This window comes from Heptranchias perlo, chromosome 28 (assembly GCF_035084215.1).
Source record: "Heptranchias perlo isolate sHepPer1 chromosome 28, sHepPer1.hap1, whole genome shotgun sequence".
Taxonomy (NCBI): Eukaryota; Metazoa; Chordata; class Chondrichthyes; order Hexanchiformes; family Hexanchidae; genus Heptranchias; species Heptranchias perlo.
The window spans coordinates 3831019-3845943 of NC_090352.1; the positions used below are offsets into that span (position 1 = coordinate 3831019).

Sequence of the window (14925 nt, forward strand, 5' to 3'; positions counted from 1 at the left end):
GGGACCCCCTGTAAATACTGACACACTCCCCAGGGGACCCCCTGTAAATACTGACACATCCCCCGGGGACCCCCTGTAAATACTGACACACCCCCCGGGGATCCCCTGTAAATACTGACACACTCCCGGGGACCCCCTGTAAATACTGACACACCCCCCGGGGACCCCCTGTAAATACTGACACACTCCCCGGGGGACCCCCTGTAAATACTGACACACTCCCCAGGGGACCCCCTGTAAATACTGACACACCCCCCGGGGACCCCCTGTAAATACTGACACACCCCCCGGGGACCCCCTGTAAATACTGACACACCCCCCGGGGACCCCCTGTAAATACTGACACACCCCCCGGGGACCCCCTGTAAATACTGACACACACCCCGGGGACCCCCTGTAAATACTGACACACCCCCCGGGGACCCCCTGTAAATACTGACACACCCCCTGGGGACCCCACTCCGTCCGCTATATAAAAGGAACATTGCAGAAAGTGTTTTTATTGGTACACAGTATCAGCAATAACTTGCCAGTTAGCCAACAAATACAGAGGAACAAAGTGACAGCCTCAGGGATCCCACGGCATTCACTCACTGACCCCACGGGATCCACTCACTGACCCCACGGGATCCACTCACTGACCCCATGGGATCCACTCACTGACCCCACGGGATCCACTCACTGACCCCACGGGATCCACTCACTGATCCATTAGGGTCCTGGAAATCAATTTGTAAAACTAAAGAGGCTGCGGTAAGCAAATTTCAAGCGTCTTTGTGCACGCATTGTAATTAACTAAATTATCGGGGGCCCAGGGAAGGAGGCAGGCAGCCTTCCCCAGGGAGAATAGTCCTCGACCGTCATGGTTAATGCTCCAGTTATTGTGAATGATGGAATGAGGGAGCGATGGAGTGATGGAGTGACCTACACCCCTCACCTGTGTGAACGAGGGAGCGATGGAGTGACCTACACCCCTCACCTGTGCGAACGAGGGAGTGACCTACACCCCTCACCTGTGCGAACGAGGGAGCGACCTACACCCCTCACCTGTGCGAACGAGGGAGCGACCTACACCCCTCACCTGTGCGAACGAGGGAGCGACCTACACCCCTCACCTGTGCGAACGAGGGAGCGACCTACACCCCTCACCTGTGCGAACGAGGGAGCGACCTACACCCCTCACCTGTGCGAACGAGGGAGCGACCTACACCCCTCACCTGTGCGAACGAGGGAGCGACCTACACCCCTCACCTGTGCGAACGAGGGAGCGACCTACACCCCTCACCTGTGCGAACGAGGGAGCGACCTACACCCCTCACCTGTGCGAACGAGGGAGCAATGGAGTGACCTACACCCCTCACCTGTGTGAACGAGGGAGTGACCTACACCCCTCACCTGCGTGAACGAGGGAGTGACCTACACCCCTCACCTGCGTGAACGAGGGAGTGACCTACACCCCTCACCTGCGTGAACGAGGGAGTGACCTACACCCCTCACCTGCGTGAACGAGGGAGTGACCTACACCCCTCACCTGTGCGAAGGAGGGAGTGACCTACACCCCTCACCTGTGAACGAGGGAGCAATGGAGTGACCTACACCCCTCACCTGTGTGAATGAGGGAGCGATGGAGTGACCTACACCCCTCACCTGTGTGAATGAGGGAGTGACCTACACCCTTCACCTGTGTGAATGAGGGAGCGATGGAGTGACCTACACCCCTCACCTGTGTGAATGAGGGAGTGACCTACACCCCTCACCTGTGTGAATGAGGGAGTGACCTACACCCTTCACCTGTGTGAATGAGGGAGCGATGGAGTGACCTACACCCCTCACCTGTGTGAATGAGGGAGCGATGGAGTGACCTACACCCCTCACCTGTGTGAATGAGGGAGTGACCTACACCCCTCACCTGTGTGAATGAGGGAGCGATGGAGTGACCTACACCCCTCACCTGTGTGAACGAGGGAGCGATGGAGTGACATGAGCTTTGTGAATAAAATTACTTTTTTTTCAAAAATCTAATGTTTATGCAGATCAATTACCTTAAAAAAAAACTTGTCCATTTGGAAATGACAACCTTTTGATAGTTTTTCTCGTTTACAAACTCTGCCTTTTGATTTCGGTAGAAATGTAAGATATGCTTAAAGACTATCACTGAACAACAGCATAACAGCCTGCAATCTTTCCCCGGACACCGCCCACCATGGTGTCTAGTAAACCGTGATGCTGCCTCACAGATCGACAGCTCACAGCTGGGCCTGAGCAGATAGTTGTTATTCGGTAGGTGCCTGCGGAGCCCAGGAGTGTAATCATTTTATTTTTTTATCTCTCACTGTATTAATTGCTGCTCCATGGTCTGCACTGTGCATGACATTCCAGAACAGATAGAAAAACAAATCGATGGAAAGGAGAATACTGCTCATGAACTGCTCTGGTCATGACTGACTAAACATGCTGTAGAAGAGCCCCAGTGATACACAACATTTCATCATATTGACAAATGCTTCGTGAAATCAGATTCCTAACAGTACCAGATCCAACTCTCTGCACGAGGAGTTTTTGGGCAATTTCATGGATATGTCATCACTTGTCTTCAAGATATTTTGAAGATGAGGATAATCCAATGGAAAGGCACGAGTATAAGTTTGCTTTTGTTGCCTTCAGACTCGATTAGTCCAATTGCACTCCTAGCCATTCATCCATCTTCCATAAACTTAAGCTCATCGAAATCTCTGCTGCCCATATCCTAATTCACACCCAGTCCTGTTCACCCTTCATCTCTGTGCTTGCTCACCTACATTAGCTTCCGGTCCAGCAATTTTAAAATTCCCATCCTCAGAAATCCCTCAATGTCCTCACCCATCTCTGTAACCTCCTCCAGAGCTCTGCGCTCCTCCAAATTTGGCCTCCTATGCACCCCCCCACACTAGTGGTCATGTCTTTGGCCACCTAGGCCCTAAGCTCGGGAATTTCCTCCCTAATCCTCTCTACCTCTCTCTCCTCCTTTAAGATGCTCCTTAAAACCTACCTCATTGACCAAGCTTTCGGTCACCTGTCCCAATATCTCCTTATGTGGCTTGGTGTCAAATTTTGTCTGATAATGCAACAACAATTTGCATTTATATAGCATCTTTGATGTAGTAAAACATCCCAACGCCAGCCAGCCTAGTGTTACTCTACATCTTGCATTGCAAGATAGGAGCTCTCTGCACAGAATCAAACAGCCATCGGAACTCTGCGTAGCCTGACCTTGAATTGAAAACATTTTTTGAAGTAGAGTGAATGAGGATTGACTATTGTGTTGCTGAATAATGAGTCTCTCTAACAGGGTCAGAGATAATCACCATACTGCGTGTTACAATTAAATTGAAAAATAAAAAGTTTTCAAATGTTTTCATTGCAAAATTAATTTTTAGACTCTCGAAGAAGGTGCTATATAAATGCAAGTTGTTGACGTCGTTGAATGAGCCCTACAGAAAAGGCACCAGCAGCTTAACAGCAACGGAAGATGGAAAGTGGCATCAGGCAAGCAGGCCACCAGGAGGATGTACTTTTGAAAAGACCTTTTAACTCGTAGGATTATATAATGTTGATCAAACTCTTTTGTACACTGTCACAATTGTTGCCAAGCAGCAGAATTATGAGCAATTTGCTTCTATTCTTAGCGTTCGTTCTTGTGTTGTGTGAGATGCCTGAACAGGCTGCAACCTTCAGCTCTGTGGGCTCTTCGTCCTGTGATTTAAGGTGCTGGCATTTAATCAGTGGAAACCAGGGCAAGAAATTGGTTATTTAAATGACCAATCCGGTTAATTCACACTCTGCCCATCCCCGTTTATCCACTCTGAATCCCAGATTAACACTGGCCCTGAAACACTCTCTCGATCCCCTTCTTTACCTCAGAGAATTTTTTGTTGTATAAATTGACTACAATCCACTTCCAGCTATATACTGCGGGGCAGGAAGTGAAGCAACGTGCCATTACATGATAACTACAGCTCCTTCACTATGACCCAGGTCACATACACTACCCCCTGTATAATGGTAAAAACTTTTATAAAAATTAAATTCTATATGGTTAACACTACAGGCAACCCCAGATATTTCAGGGCGTGGGTTTTTTGCCCTAAAAATATGAATTAAGCAACATACATAAAATTAGGAAATTAGCACTTGAATTATCAGAATAAGCGACTGACGGTAAACAATATCATACAGTTAGAACAAATGTCTGGCAGCAGGTAGAACATAGGAACAGGAGAGGGCCATTCAGTCTCGAGCCCATTCCGCTATTCAATTAGATCATGGCTGATCTGTATCGCTAACTCCATTTACCTGCCCTGCTTCTGTAAGCTTTAATACCTTTGCCTATCAACAGTCAATTGATCTGAGTTTTGACATTTTCAATTGACCACCAGCATCTACAGCTTTTTGGGACATTAATTCAATCGCATGCTTCAGCTATTGTTTGGAAACAGCTCATACGGATACATATTCCCCACTGCTACTGTTTCTCTTTCTTTAAGAATGCATCTCCTAGCAGATAATCCTAACACCAAAGGCTTATTCCCTACTTTTCAGATTATACTCAAGTGTTAGTAAACACTTCCTCCAAGGGTTAGAGTGCAGAGAGTTTTGTTTAACACTAGGCTGGTGATTCATTTTTCTTCTGTGAGACTGACAGTGTCTATTGATCGGTTCATCCCGAGCCCAGCTACAGTTTTGCCTTCTCGCTCACGCTCTCGCACTTATTCAGTACTCCTGATGTAACATTAAATGATCGGTCCGACAGGGGCTATAAGGGGTGTGTTTATAGTCTCAATACTCTGTAGTTTCTGATGATTTCTCAGTGCAGCAACAGCTAAAACCTTGCATTCCTCTCTGGCTCAGTGAACGTAAATCAGTATTAACGTGATGGGCGAACGGTCAGGAATCAGCTCTGCCAACACATCTCTGGTGGGCTGGTGACCTCACCGCACCAACACACACCCCACTGTCCTACTCCCTGCTCGTTTCAAAAGTTGATTCCAAACTGTTCAATGCATTTGGCCTGCAACACGAACAAGTCAAAGTCTTCACAGCAAACACTGAATTTAAATTAACGACATCCAACACCACAGCACTTCAAAGGAAAAGGCACTCCAGTATCCTGTTACAATGAAGGAGGTGCAGTCATGCGTATACAGGAGTTGGAGGGGGCTACGTGGACAGTGCAATGTTTCGCAAATCAAATACATTACAAGTGTCAGCTTTGACATGCCCTTATCTCGTCAGGTGTTCTTTTTTGCCTTTTAACAATAGTTATTTGGAAGCAAAATCCTACTACAATATATTTCAGAGAATCCCAATGACGGCTGTATATACTCTCTCAATCTAATTACAACACAAGCAAATGTGGGAACCACAGACAGCAACAGAAATTCTTTGCATTAAAAGCAGGCAGCTGTCAGTTGTTACAACATTTTTAACTTAAATGATTTTTCAGATTAAAGCCTATCTGTTTGAATAAAATGAAATGCTGTCACATTGGTCTCTGTGCAACACCCAGTGAGTGAGAACGGAGTATTCACTTTGCGGCCTGCGTGCCCCATCGTCACGGTTACTAAATAAAAGAGGCAAGGAGACCCCGGCTAAAATGACAGTGTGAACTCACACTCATGCAAGAGTCTGCTGCCTCCCAAAAGGTGCACGGGTTTAGGATCGAGCCTGAAGAGATTAGGGAAAAAGCCTCTGACCACATTACTACAAGCATGAGTTCAAGGCCAGGTCAACCAACAATCGACACTAACCCTTGTGGGTCGGCACGGAGGGGCCATCCATGTGGACTGGATGGGCCGAAAGGCATATTTCCATGGTGTAACTTGTAACTTCTACATCCAAGGAATTATCCCCACTCTAGGTCGGTCGGTCAGGGAAAGCAATACAAAAATTTAAAAAACAAATGTATCCCTCAGTTTAATATTTTCTGAAACTTAACGGGAACCAGTGTTGTAGCAAAAATTAGACAGAAAATTTTAACATTTTACAAAGCAGAGAGAAATTGTCACGTCCTAGACAGTCTCTCAATGCCCTGGTTCATTAATCGCAACATAATTACCATCATATTAGCTATTAAGTTTGTTAGATTAGATGAAACATTATCTTGGGTGGCTACTAACCACTTAAGTTTTCAGTAAAGGCCCAAATAAAGGCACATTCACCCCATCGTAGCTCTACATAAATGTCCTCCCATTGGCCACTGTGCCTGACCCACAGGCTATCTGCCCACCCGATCAATATTTGTGGTGTTCCATCTCCCTCGTACCCCGATATTCAGAACTGCAGTCATTCTACAGAACGGCCCTGCACGCTGCCTGGTGATTTTGTTTATAACCCTCAAATCAATCCGAAATGGTTCATAAAAACTGCAACAGTTGCAGAGGGCTGTCTCTCTCTCTCTCTCTCTCTATCCAACCGTGTAAAATTCTAACCGTAACCTCAATGAATTTTAAATGATGGCCATAATTATAGCACCATGTTACTGTATATATAGAAAAAAATATACTATATATAAAGTATACAACAATCACAAGCACACACAATGCTGTAAAGCCCTGATCAATTCCAACAAATTCCTCTCCTGAAGTTGATGCCAGAATGCCCGAGACTCTACACCAACAATCTGACTAGTGCCACCGACACTGAGGGGCAACACAGGTCAGGGTTCAGGTGAGACCCAGGCCGTGCTGGTAAATCTCCAGCCCCAGTCCTGTCCGAGCTGGGACACTCGCTCCCAGTGAACTCCTCCCTGTGCTGGCGATGTGTCAGTGACAGGTAGAGTGAGGCTTCCTACCCCCCATCTGATTGTGGGGAGTGGATCACCCCCTCTCTCACCCCCCCTCTCTCACACTCACCCCCTCTCTCACACCCCCTCTCTCTCACACTCACCCCCTCTCTCACACCCCCTCTCTCACCCCCCTCTCTCTCACACCCCCCTCTCTCTCACACCCCCCTCTCTCTCACACCCCCCTCTCTCTCACACCCCCCTCTCTCTCACACCCCCCTCTCTCTCACACCCCCCTCTCTCTCACACCCCCTCTCAACTACACTCTTTCACCTCCTCCCTCATATACCCTCCGTCCCCTTCAGTTTTTCACACTCACTCACCTCACACACTTGACTCCCCCCACTAACCCACACACCCACCTCACCCCCCACATCACACCCTCCTCTCCCACGGGTCTCTCCCATTCCCTCGGGTCCCTGCCCTCCTCCCTCCTCCTCATTCCCGCCTTTCCCTCGGTCTCTCCCCTCACTCACACTCCCTCCCCGCCTCGGGTCCCTGCCTCCCCTCCTCTCCTCTCGGGTCTCTGTCCCTAATCCCCCTCCCCCTCCCCCCCGGGTGTCTGCTTCCTCTCCCCGGGGTCTCTCCCCCTCCCCGGGTCTCTCCCCCCCCCCGGGTGGGTCTCTCCACCCCCCCCCGGGTGGGTCTCTCCACCCCCCCCCAGTGTCTCTCCCCCCCCCCGGCTCCTCTCTCCCCCCCGGGTCTCTCTCCCCTCACTCACCGTTGGGTCCCCATCGCTCCGCGCTTTGCTTCACTTGCTCCGGGCTCAGCCCCGTGTTCTCATTCACCCCGAAGTGTGCGAGAACTTCCTCCACGGTCTGGCTGTGCGCCTTCTCCATGCTGCCCGCTGCCGACCCGCGCCTCCCAGATCGCGGGCGCCTCTGCGATCTCACAGCGCTGACTCTCCGACTCCGGATCTGGCCGTCCCCGCTCCGCCCGCTGGATCACCGGCTGCTCGGGGCTCGGGCTCCGGCTGCTCTGCCTTTCCCCCCGCAGGTGTGCTGGGCTCGGCGAGCTGTCTGAGGCGGCCCCGCCCACCTCCCTGTAGACCACGCCCCCTCCCTGTAGACCACGCCCCCTCCCTGTAGACCACGCCCCCACACACACCGGGCCCCGCCCCCTATGCCAGGCCCCGCCCCTCCCCTCTCTTGGCCCCGCCCCCCGCATGTGGGCTGCACTGATTGGCTCCGCCGTCGCGGAACTTTGAAACAAGCCCCGCCCCTTTCCCCTGGCATGACGTCATCTACATTTTTGGTTACTTCCACCAGCTTGTGATTGGTTAAGATGGTAAGAAACCCCGCCCTCTCCCCCCCCCCCCCCCTCTGCCTCCTTATTAAAGCTGAGCTGGGAGCCGGGCTTGCTTCTCTCTCTCTCTCTCTCTCTGTACCATGATGTGGAGATGCCGGTGATGGACTGGGGTTGACAATTGTAAACAATTTTACAACACCAAGTTATAGTCCAGCGATTTTATTTTTAATCCCGAAAGCTTGTGGGATTAAAAATAAAATTGTTGGACTATAACTTGGTGTAAAATTGTTTACAATTCTCTCTGTGCCCACAGATACCATCTCCATTACTGCACGGTGGCACTGGTTGCTGTGCCAACCCAGGAGGGGGGCACAGCCCTGGCAGAGGGTTCACCGTCTTTCACTCACAATGTCTCTTTTTCATTTCCTGACTCCGATATTTTCCTTTTGTTTGTGCAGATCTCTGCTTTCTATATATCTACATTATCCCTCTGATGATACTTTATATTGTCTAGTTGTTAAACAGTCTGCAGGTCGTTTAACTCATTAACCTCCTCGCTGCGACTGCTACTTCAATCTCTACCCCACTTTTTTCTCTCTTTTTCCAACCTTGCTAAGATACCTGTTTATCTCCCAGTCTTCAGATCTGACAAAAGGCGCACAGCCAAAATGTCAAGGCCTGTCTCTACGTCTCCAGTTGCTTATTTCCAGCATTTTCTATCTCAGATTTATTAATTTTAAATTTGATTTTACTGGAAATTAAAGCCTGGTGTAATTAATATTTGCGTGTGGAGGCTGGAGTCAGTTTATGGGTGTTATTTATATTTTAAGCCTCTTCTTGCCAGCCTATTCTGTTTTGCTCTCACCCAACCCTCAGGCATTCACTTTCACATATATGCTGATGACACCCGGATCTCCTTCTCCACCCCTTCTCAAACCTTTGACATCCTCCATACCATCATACTACTTGTCCTACATCAAGTCCTGGATGAGTCACAACTTCCACCAGCTTAAAATTGGGATTATTGAAGCCATCGTCTTCAGCCCCTACCACAAGGTCCGCTCCCTTGCCGCTGACTTTATGCCTCTCTCTGGCCAGTCTTAGGCCAAACTAGAGCATTCACAACCAGGTCGACCCTGAGCTTTTAACCCCTCCCAGCAACTCACCATTGATGGCACAGCCTTCAGCTACCTTGATCCTACTCTTTGGAACTCCCTCCCTAATCTCCCTGTCTCTACACCTCTCCATCCTTCAAAAGCTCTTCAAAACCTGTTTTGCTAACAAAGCCTTTGGACACCCCTCCTATTCTCTTCCTTCCTTGGCTCAGAATCCATGTTTTATTATGCGAATTTATGAAGCACCTTAAGGTGCTTTTTACAGTAAAGGTGCTATATAAATGCAAGTTTCATCAGAAACCACATGTCCCTCTTCGTAGCTGACCCGAGCCACCTGTTTGGAAGGAGGGAGGGGTTTACATGGACCAGTTACCAAAGTAACAGAAATCCCTGATTAAAATTCACAGTAGCTCAGGCAATTTTAATCCAACTAATACATTTAAAAATCTGGAGACAATTTTTGTAACCCAGTTCCACCAGGCTGAAGAATGTTGCTCAAAGAGTGAGATCACAATCACACATCAGGCGTTCTCAATATGATGGTCAACCTGAGTTTTGCAAGCTCAGAAAAGGAAAGCAAGGTGCGACGAGCAGCTTGTTCTCATGTTTTTATGAGAGCAACTTCCCTGAGCCCCTCCTCCTTGCTACATCTCTCCTCATCTTCAATATCCTCTTTAAAACCTACCTCTTCGACATTGCACCTTGCTGCCTCCCCTTGCCCCCCGACCCTCCCATCTCTGCTCACTCCAACCTCCAGTACTGAAGCAGTAGGGGACATTTTGCTACATTAGGGTTGTTGTTGCTTCACCTGGCCAGGCAGCACTTGACATTCACATTGGTACAAAATGTGTGAAAACACATGGAATGAGCCCATCTGAGCTGGGTGCAGTCTCAGTTAAGCCTCAGCATCTGAGGAGAAAAATTGGAACACAATTCACACATCTGATTGCAATCCAGTGATTCAAATTGGAAGAATGTGTGGAACGTAGGATTCAGGCCCTCGAGCCTGTTCCACCATTCAATTCGACGATGGCTGATCTGTACCTCAACTCCATTTACACACCTTTCTTCCACATCCTTTGATACCCTTACTCAACAAAAATCTATCGATCTCAGTCTCGAAAGCTCCAACTGATCCCCAGCATCCACGGCCTTTTTGGGGGAGAGAGTTCCAGGTTTCCGCAACCCTCTCAATTTTCTCTTCCCTCCGTTTCATACATTTTGCTCTCTGTTTCTTTTCACAGCCCACCTGACCGTGGGGCCTGTAAGTGTTTTCTCTCACTTTGCCATGGAACAGACACATCACCGGAACATTCTTTTGCCCTGGGGACACCAGGTGAGGAGAGGGCTGAGAATTGACTGTGATGGTCAAATAGTTGACTAAAGCTCATCAGCCGGACTCAAAGAAGAAGAAAGAACTTACATTTATACAGCACCTTTCATGACTTCAGGACATCCCAGAGCACTTTACAACCAACAAAGTACTTTTGAAGTATAGTAATTGTTGTAATGTAGGCAACACAGCAGCCAATTTGTACATAAACAGCAATGCGATAAAGGCCAGATAATTATTGGCCAGGACACCGGAGAACTTCCCTGATCTTCTTTGAAAGTAGTGCCATGGGATTTTTTACATCCACCAGAAAGGGCAGACAGGGTTTAACATCTCATCTGAAAGACAACACCTGCAACAGTGCAGCACTCCCTCAGTACTGCACTGGAGTGTCAGCCTGGATTATGTACTCAAGTATCTGGAGTGGGACTTGAACCCATGACCTTGTGACTCAAAGGCAAGAATGTTACCAACATGAAGAATGGCCATTTGGATGAGATAATGGAGTCCCACCAGCACCCACAGAACCATACTCCAGATAATCTCCGAATAATACTCCAAGGATCGCCACTGTAAAGAGAGAACATTTAAAGAAAACTAAGCACAGCGAGTACTGGAGAAAACAAATAAGGAAACCTTTAATTCCCCAGGACCAATTCCTTGAGGAGTAGAAAATGCAGCAACACACTAAAGAGTACGACAAAGTCCATCAGCACACACTCTCTGAAAACACTTAACAAAGATTTTACACAACTTTGGAGCCACATATACCATGAAAGGAAACAAAAAATGATAAATGATTTGTTCAAATCGTGAAATTTGCACTGGAAATTAATTTGGACAGACCAAGATATTGCCCTTAATAGATTTATGATCCATTATGACTATAACTTACCAGCAATACAAGCTCTTCCTTCACAGGAAATGAAATACTTAAGGACCCAATTTGTATCACTTGATGAGCCCTTCATTCTGTTACGTCACATAACAACACTATCTTCAAAGGCTATTATGTTCAATTCTACCAATTCTCCTGCATTCAATAGGAGAGTTGTACACTGTCATGTTAAATTCCTGGAGGGAAAGCACTCAGTTTTTTGTAATTCGTTCATGGGATGTGTGCGTCACTGGCGAGGCCAGCATTTATTGCCCATCCCTAATTGCCCTCGAGAAGGTGGTGGTGAGCCGCCTTCTTGAACCGCTGCAGTCCATGTGGTGAAGGTTCTCCCACAGTGCTGTTAGGTAGGGAGTTCCAGGATTTTGACCCAGCGACGATGAAGGAACGACGATATATTTCCAAGTTGGGATGGTGTGTGACTTGGAGGGGAACGTGCAGGTGGTGTTGTTCCCATGTGCCTGCTGCCCTTGTCCTTCTAGGTGGTAGAGGTCGCGGGTTTGGGAGGTGCTGTCGAAGAAGCCTTGGCGAGTTGCTGCAGTGCATCCTGTGAATGGTACACACTGCAGCCACAGTGCGCCGGTGGTGAAGGGAGTGGATGTTTAGGGTGGTGGATGGGGTGCCAATCAAGCAGGCTCTTTGACCTGGATGGTGTCGAGCTTCTTGAGTGTTGTTGGAGCTGCACTCATCCAGGCAAGTGGAGAGTATTCCATCACACTCCTGACTTGTGCCTTGTAGATGGTGGAAAGGCTTTGGGGTGTCAGGAGGTGAGTTACTCACCACAGAATACCAGCCTCTGACCTGCTCTTGTAGCCACAGTATTTATGTGGCTGGTCCAGTTAAGTTTCTGGTCAATGGTGACCTCCAGGATGTTGATGGTGGGGGATTCGGCGATGGTAATGCCGTTGAATGTCAAGGGGAGGTGGTTAGACTCTCTCTTGTTGGAGATGGTCGTTGCCTAGCACTTGTCTGGTGCAAATGTTACTTGCCACTTATCAGCCCAAGCCTGGATGTTGTCCAGGTCTTGCTGCATGCGGGCACGGACTGCTTCATTATCTGAGGGGTTGCGAATGGAACTGAACACTGTGCAATCATCAGCGAGCATCCCCATTTCTGACCTTATGATGGAGAGAAGGTCATTGATGAAGCAGCTGAAGATGGTTGGGCCTAGGACACTTCCCTGAGGAACTCCTGCAGCAATGTTCTGGGGCTGAGATGATTGGCCTCCAACAACCACTACCATTTTTCTTTGTGCTAGGTATGACTCCAGCCACTGAAGAGTTTTCCCCGATTCCCATTGACTTCAATTTTACTAGGGCTCCTTGGTGCCACACTCAGTCAAATGCTGCCTTGATGTCAAGGGCAGTCACTCTCACCTCACCTCTGGAATTCAGCTCTTTTGTCCATGTTTGGACCAAGGCTGTAATGAGGTATGGAGCCGAGTGGTCCAGGCCGAACCCAAACTAAGCATCGGTGAGCAGGTTATTGGTGAGTAAGTGTCGCTTGATAGCACTGTCGACGACACCTTCCATCACTTTGCTGATGATCGAGAGTAGACTGACGGGGCGGTAATTGGCCGGATTGGATTTGTCCTGCTTTTTGTGGACAGGAGATACCTTGGCAATTTTCCACATTGTCGGGTTGATGCCAGTGTTGTAGCTGCACTCGAACAGCTTGGCTAGAGGCGCAGCTAGTTCTGGAGCACAACAACAGGGTCTTTATTTTTCAATCGTGCACTTTTATTGCTTGTTTTTTTTAAATAGATAAATCAGGGTGGAGGCTCACAGTGCAGGATGCCACCAAGGCTAAAATCCAGAAAGCAGAAGGTGAGTATCGTTGAGGCCTTTTAAGCACCCAAAGAACAGAATTCCTGAGGTATCCTGGGAACTGCCCCGATACACCCCCAGAAAAAGGCTGGAGTTAAAAAAAATGCCGTAATCCAGGACAACCTGGTTCAGGTCCCTTGACCAGAGGTCAGCGCTTTGGCCTGGGCCAGAATTTCAGCCCCATACTATCTAAAGTTGATGCTGAAAGTTGTAACATATCATATGGGGATATGCAACTATTACAGTGGGAGGGAATCCAGGTTTTGTATGAAGCTAGCCTTCTTTGATAAATTCCAGCTTTCTCTCCCTTTTCCCCTTCCTTTCCTGAAGGTGGGTTCTCTACCCTGGGATATGGTTCAACAGGCAGTGGTAGCCCTCTCGTACCTCACTGACTGGCCACTTTACATCAGCCTGGATAGTGATCAGGCAATTCAACCATGGTTATCCTCACCCTCTCAAATCTGTATTGGCTTGTCAATGGGAACAAACAATTCCTGCTCATTTGCTTTAGCACCAAACTCAGTTAATGATCTAGAACTGGCCCACTCTTTTAAACTGGAGTGATTTTGTTTGTGTTCACTGTTAATGGGGAACAACATACAATATCCTTATTCAACACCACTACTGTAGGCAAAGAATAAGAACATAAGAGTGAAATAAAGCCTCAACCCAACAAGCCCAATCCATCCAGAGTCTACGCATGGTTATTCTATCATGGACCCCTCCCACACATCACCCCTTGGTTCCCTAAGAAAATTGCATTTCTGTAGCGCCGTTCACAACCTCAGGACACCCCAAAGCGCTTTACAACCAATTATGTACTTTTTGAAGTGTAGTCACTGTTGTAATGTAGGAAATGTGGCAGCCAATTTGTGCACAGCAAGATCCCACAAACAGTAATGCGATAATGACCAGATCATTTGTTTTAATGATGTAGGTTGAGGAATAAATATTGGCCTGGACACTGGGGAGAACTCCCTTGCTCATCTTCAAATAGCACCTTGGGATCGTTTACATCCACCTGAGGGGATCACCTTGGTGTAACATCTCATTCGAAAGACAGCACCTACTGACAGTGCAGCACCTCCTCAGTATTGTACTGGAGTATCAGCCTGGATTATGTGTTCAAGTCTCTGGAGTGGGACTGTGAACCCACAGTCTTCTGACTCAGAGGCGAGAGTGCTACCAACGGAGCCATGAATAGAATGCTGGCCTTTATATCTAGAGGACTGGAGTACAGGGGGGCAGAAGTTATGCTGCAGCTATACAAAACCCTGGTTAGACCGCACCTGGAGTACTGTGAGCAGTTCTGGGCACCGCACCTTCGGAAGGACATATTGGCCTTGGAGGGAGTGCAGCGTAGGTTTACTAGAATGATACCTGGACTTCAAGGGTTAAGTTATGAGGAGAGATTACACAAATTGGGGTTGTATTCTCTGGAGTTTCGAAGGTTAAGGGGTGATCTGATCGAAGTTTATAAGATATTAAGGGAAACAGATAGGGTGGGTAGAGAGAAACTATTTCCGCTGGTTGGGGATTCTAGGAGTAGGGGGCACAGTCTAAAAATTAGAGCCAGACCTTTCAGGAGCGAGATTAGAAAACATTTCTACACACAAAGGGTGGTAGAAGTTTGGAACTCTATTTCACAAATGGCAATTGAGACTAGCTCAATTGCTAAATTTAAATCT

At 48.0% G+C, this 14925-nt stretch overlaps 1 protein-coding gene across 2 annotated transcripts in view; it reads right to left on the reverse strand.

Annotated features, from left to right (window-relative positions):
• atp2a3 (ATPase sarcoplasmic/endoplasmic reticulum Ca2+ transporting 3) overlaps positions 1-7833 on the reverse strand; it is a 230672-nt gene extending 222839 nt beyond the window's left edge. The window contains exon 1 of one of the 2 annotated variants that reach the window (XM_068007934.1): positions 7542-7832. In XM_068007934.1, the coding sequence (XP_067864035.1) occupies positions 7542-7659 (118 nt within the window). In that variant the 5' untranslated portion in view covers positions 7660-7832. Of the gene's footprint in view, positions 1-7541 lie in introns of both variants that reach the window. The other variant, XM_068007933.1, reaches the window with a different exon arrangement.
• Between the last annotated feature and the right edge of the window lie 7092 nt (positions 7834-14925).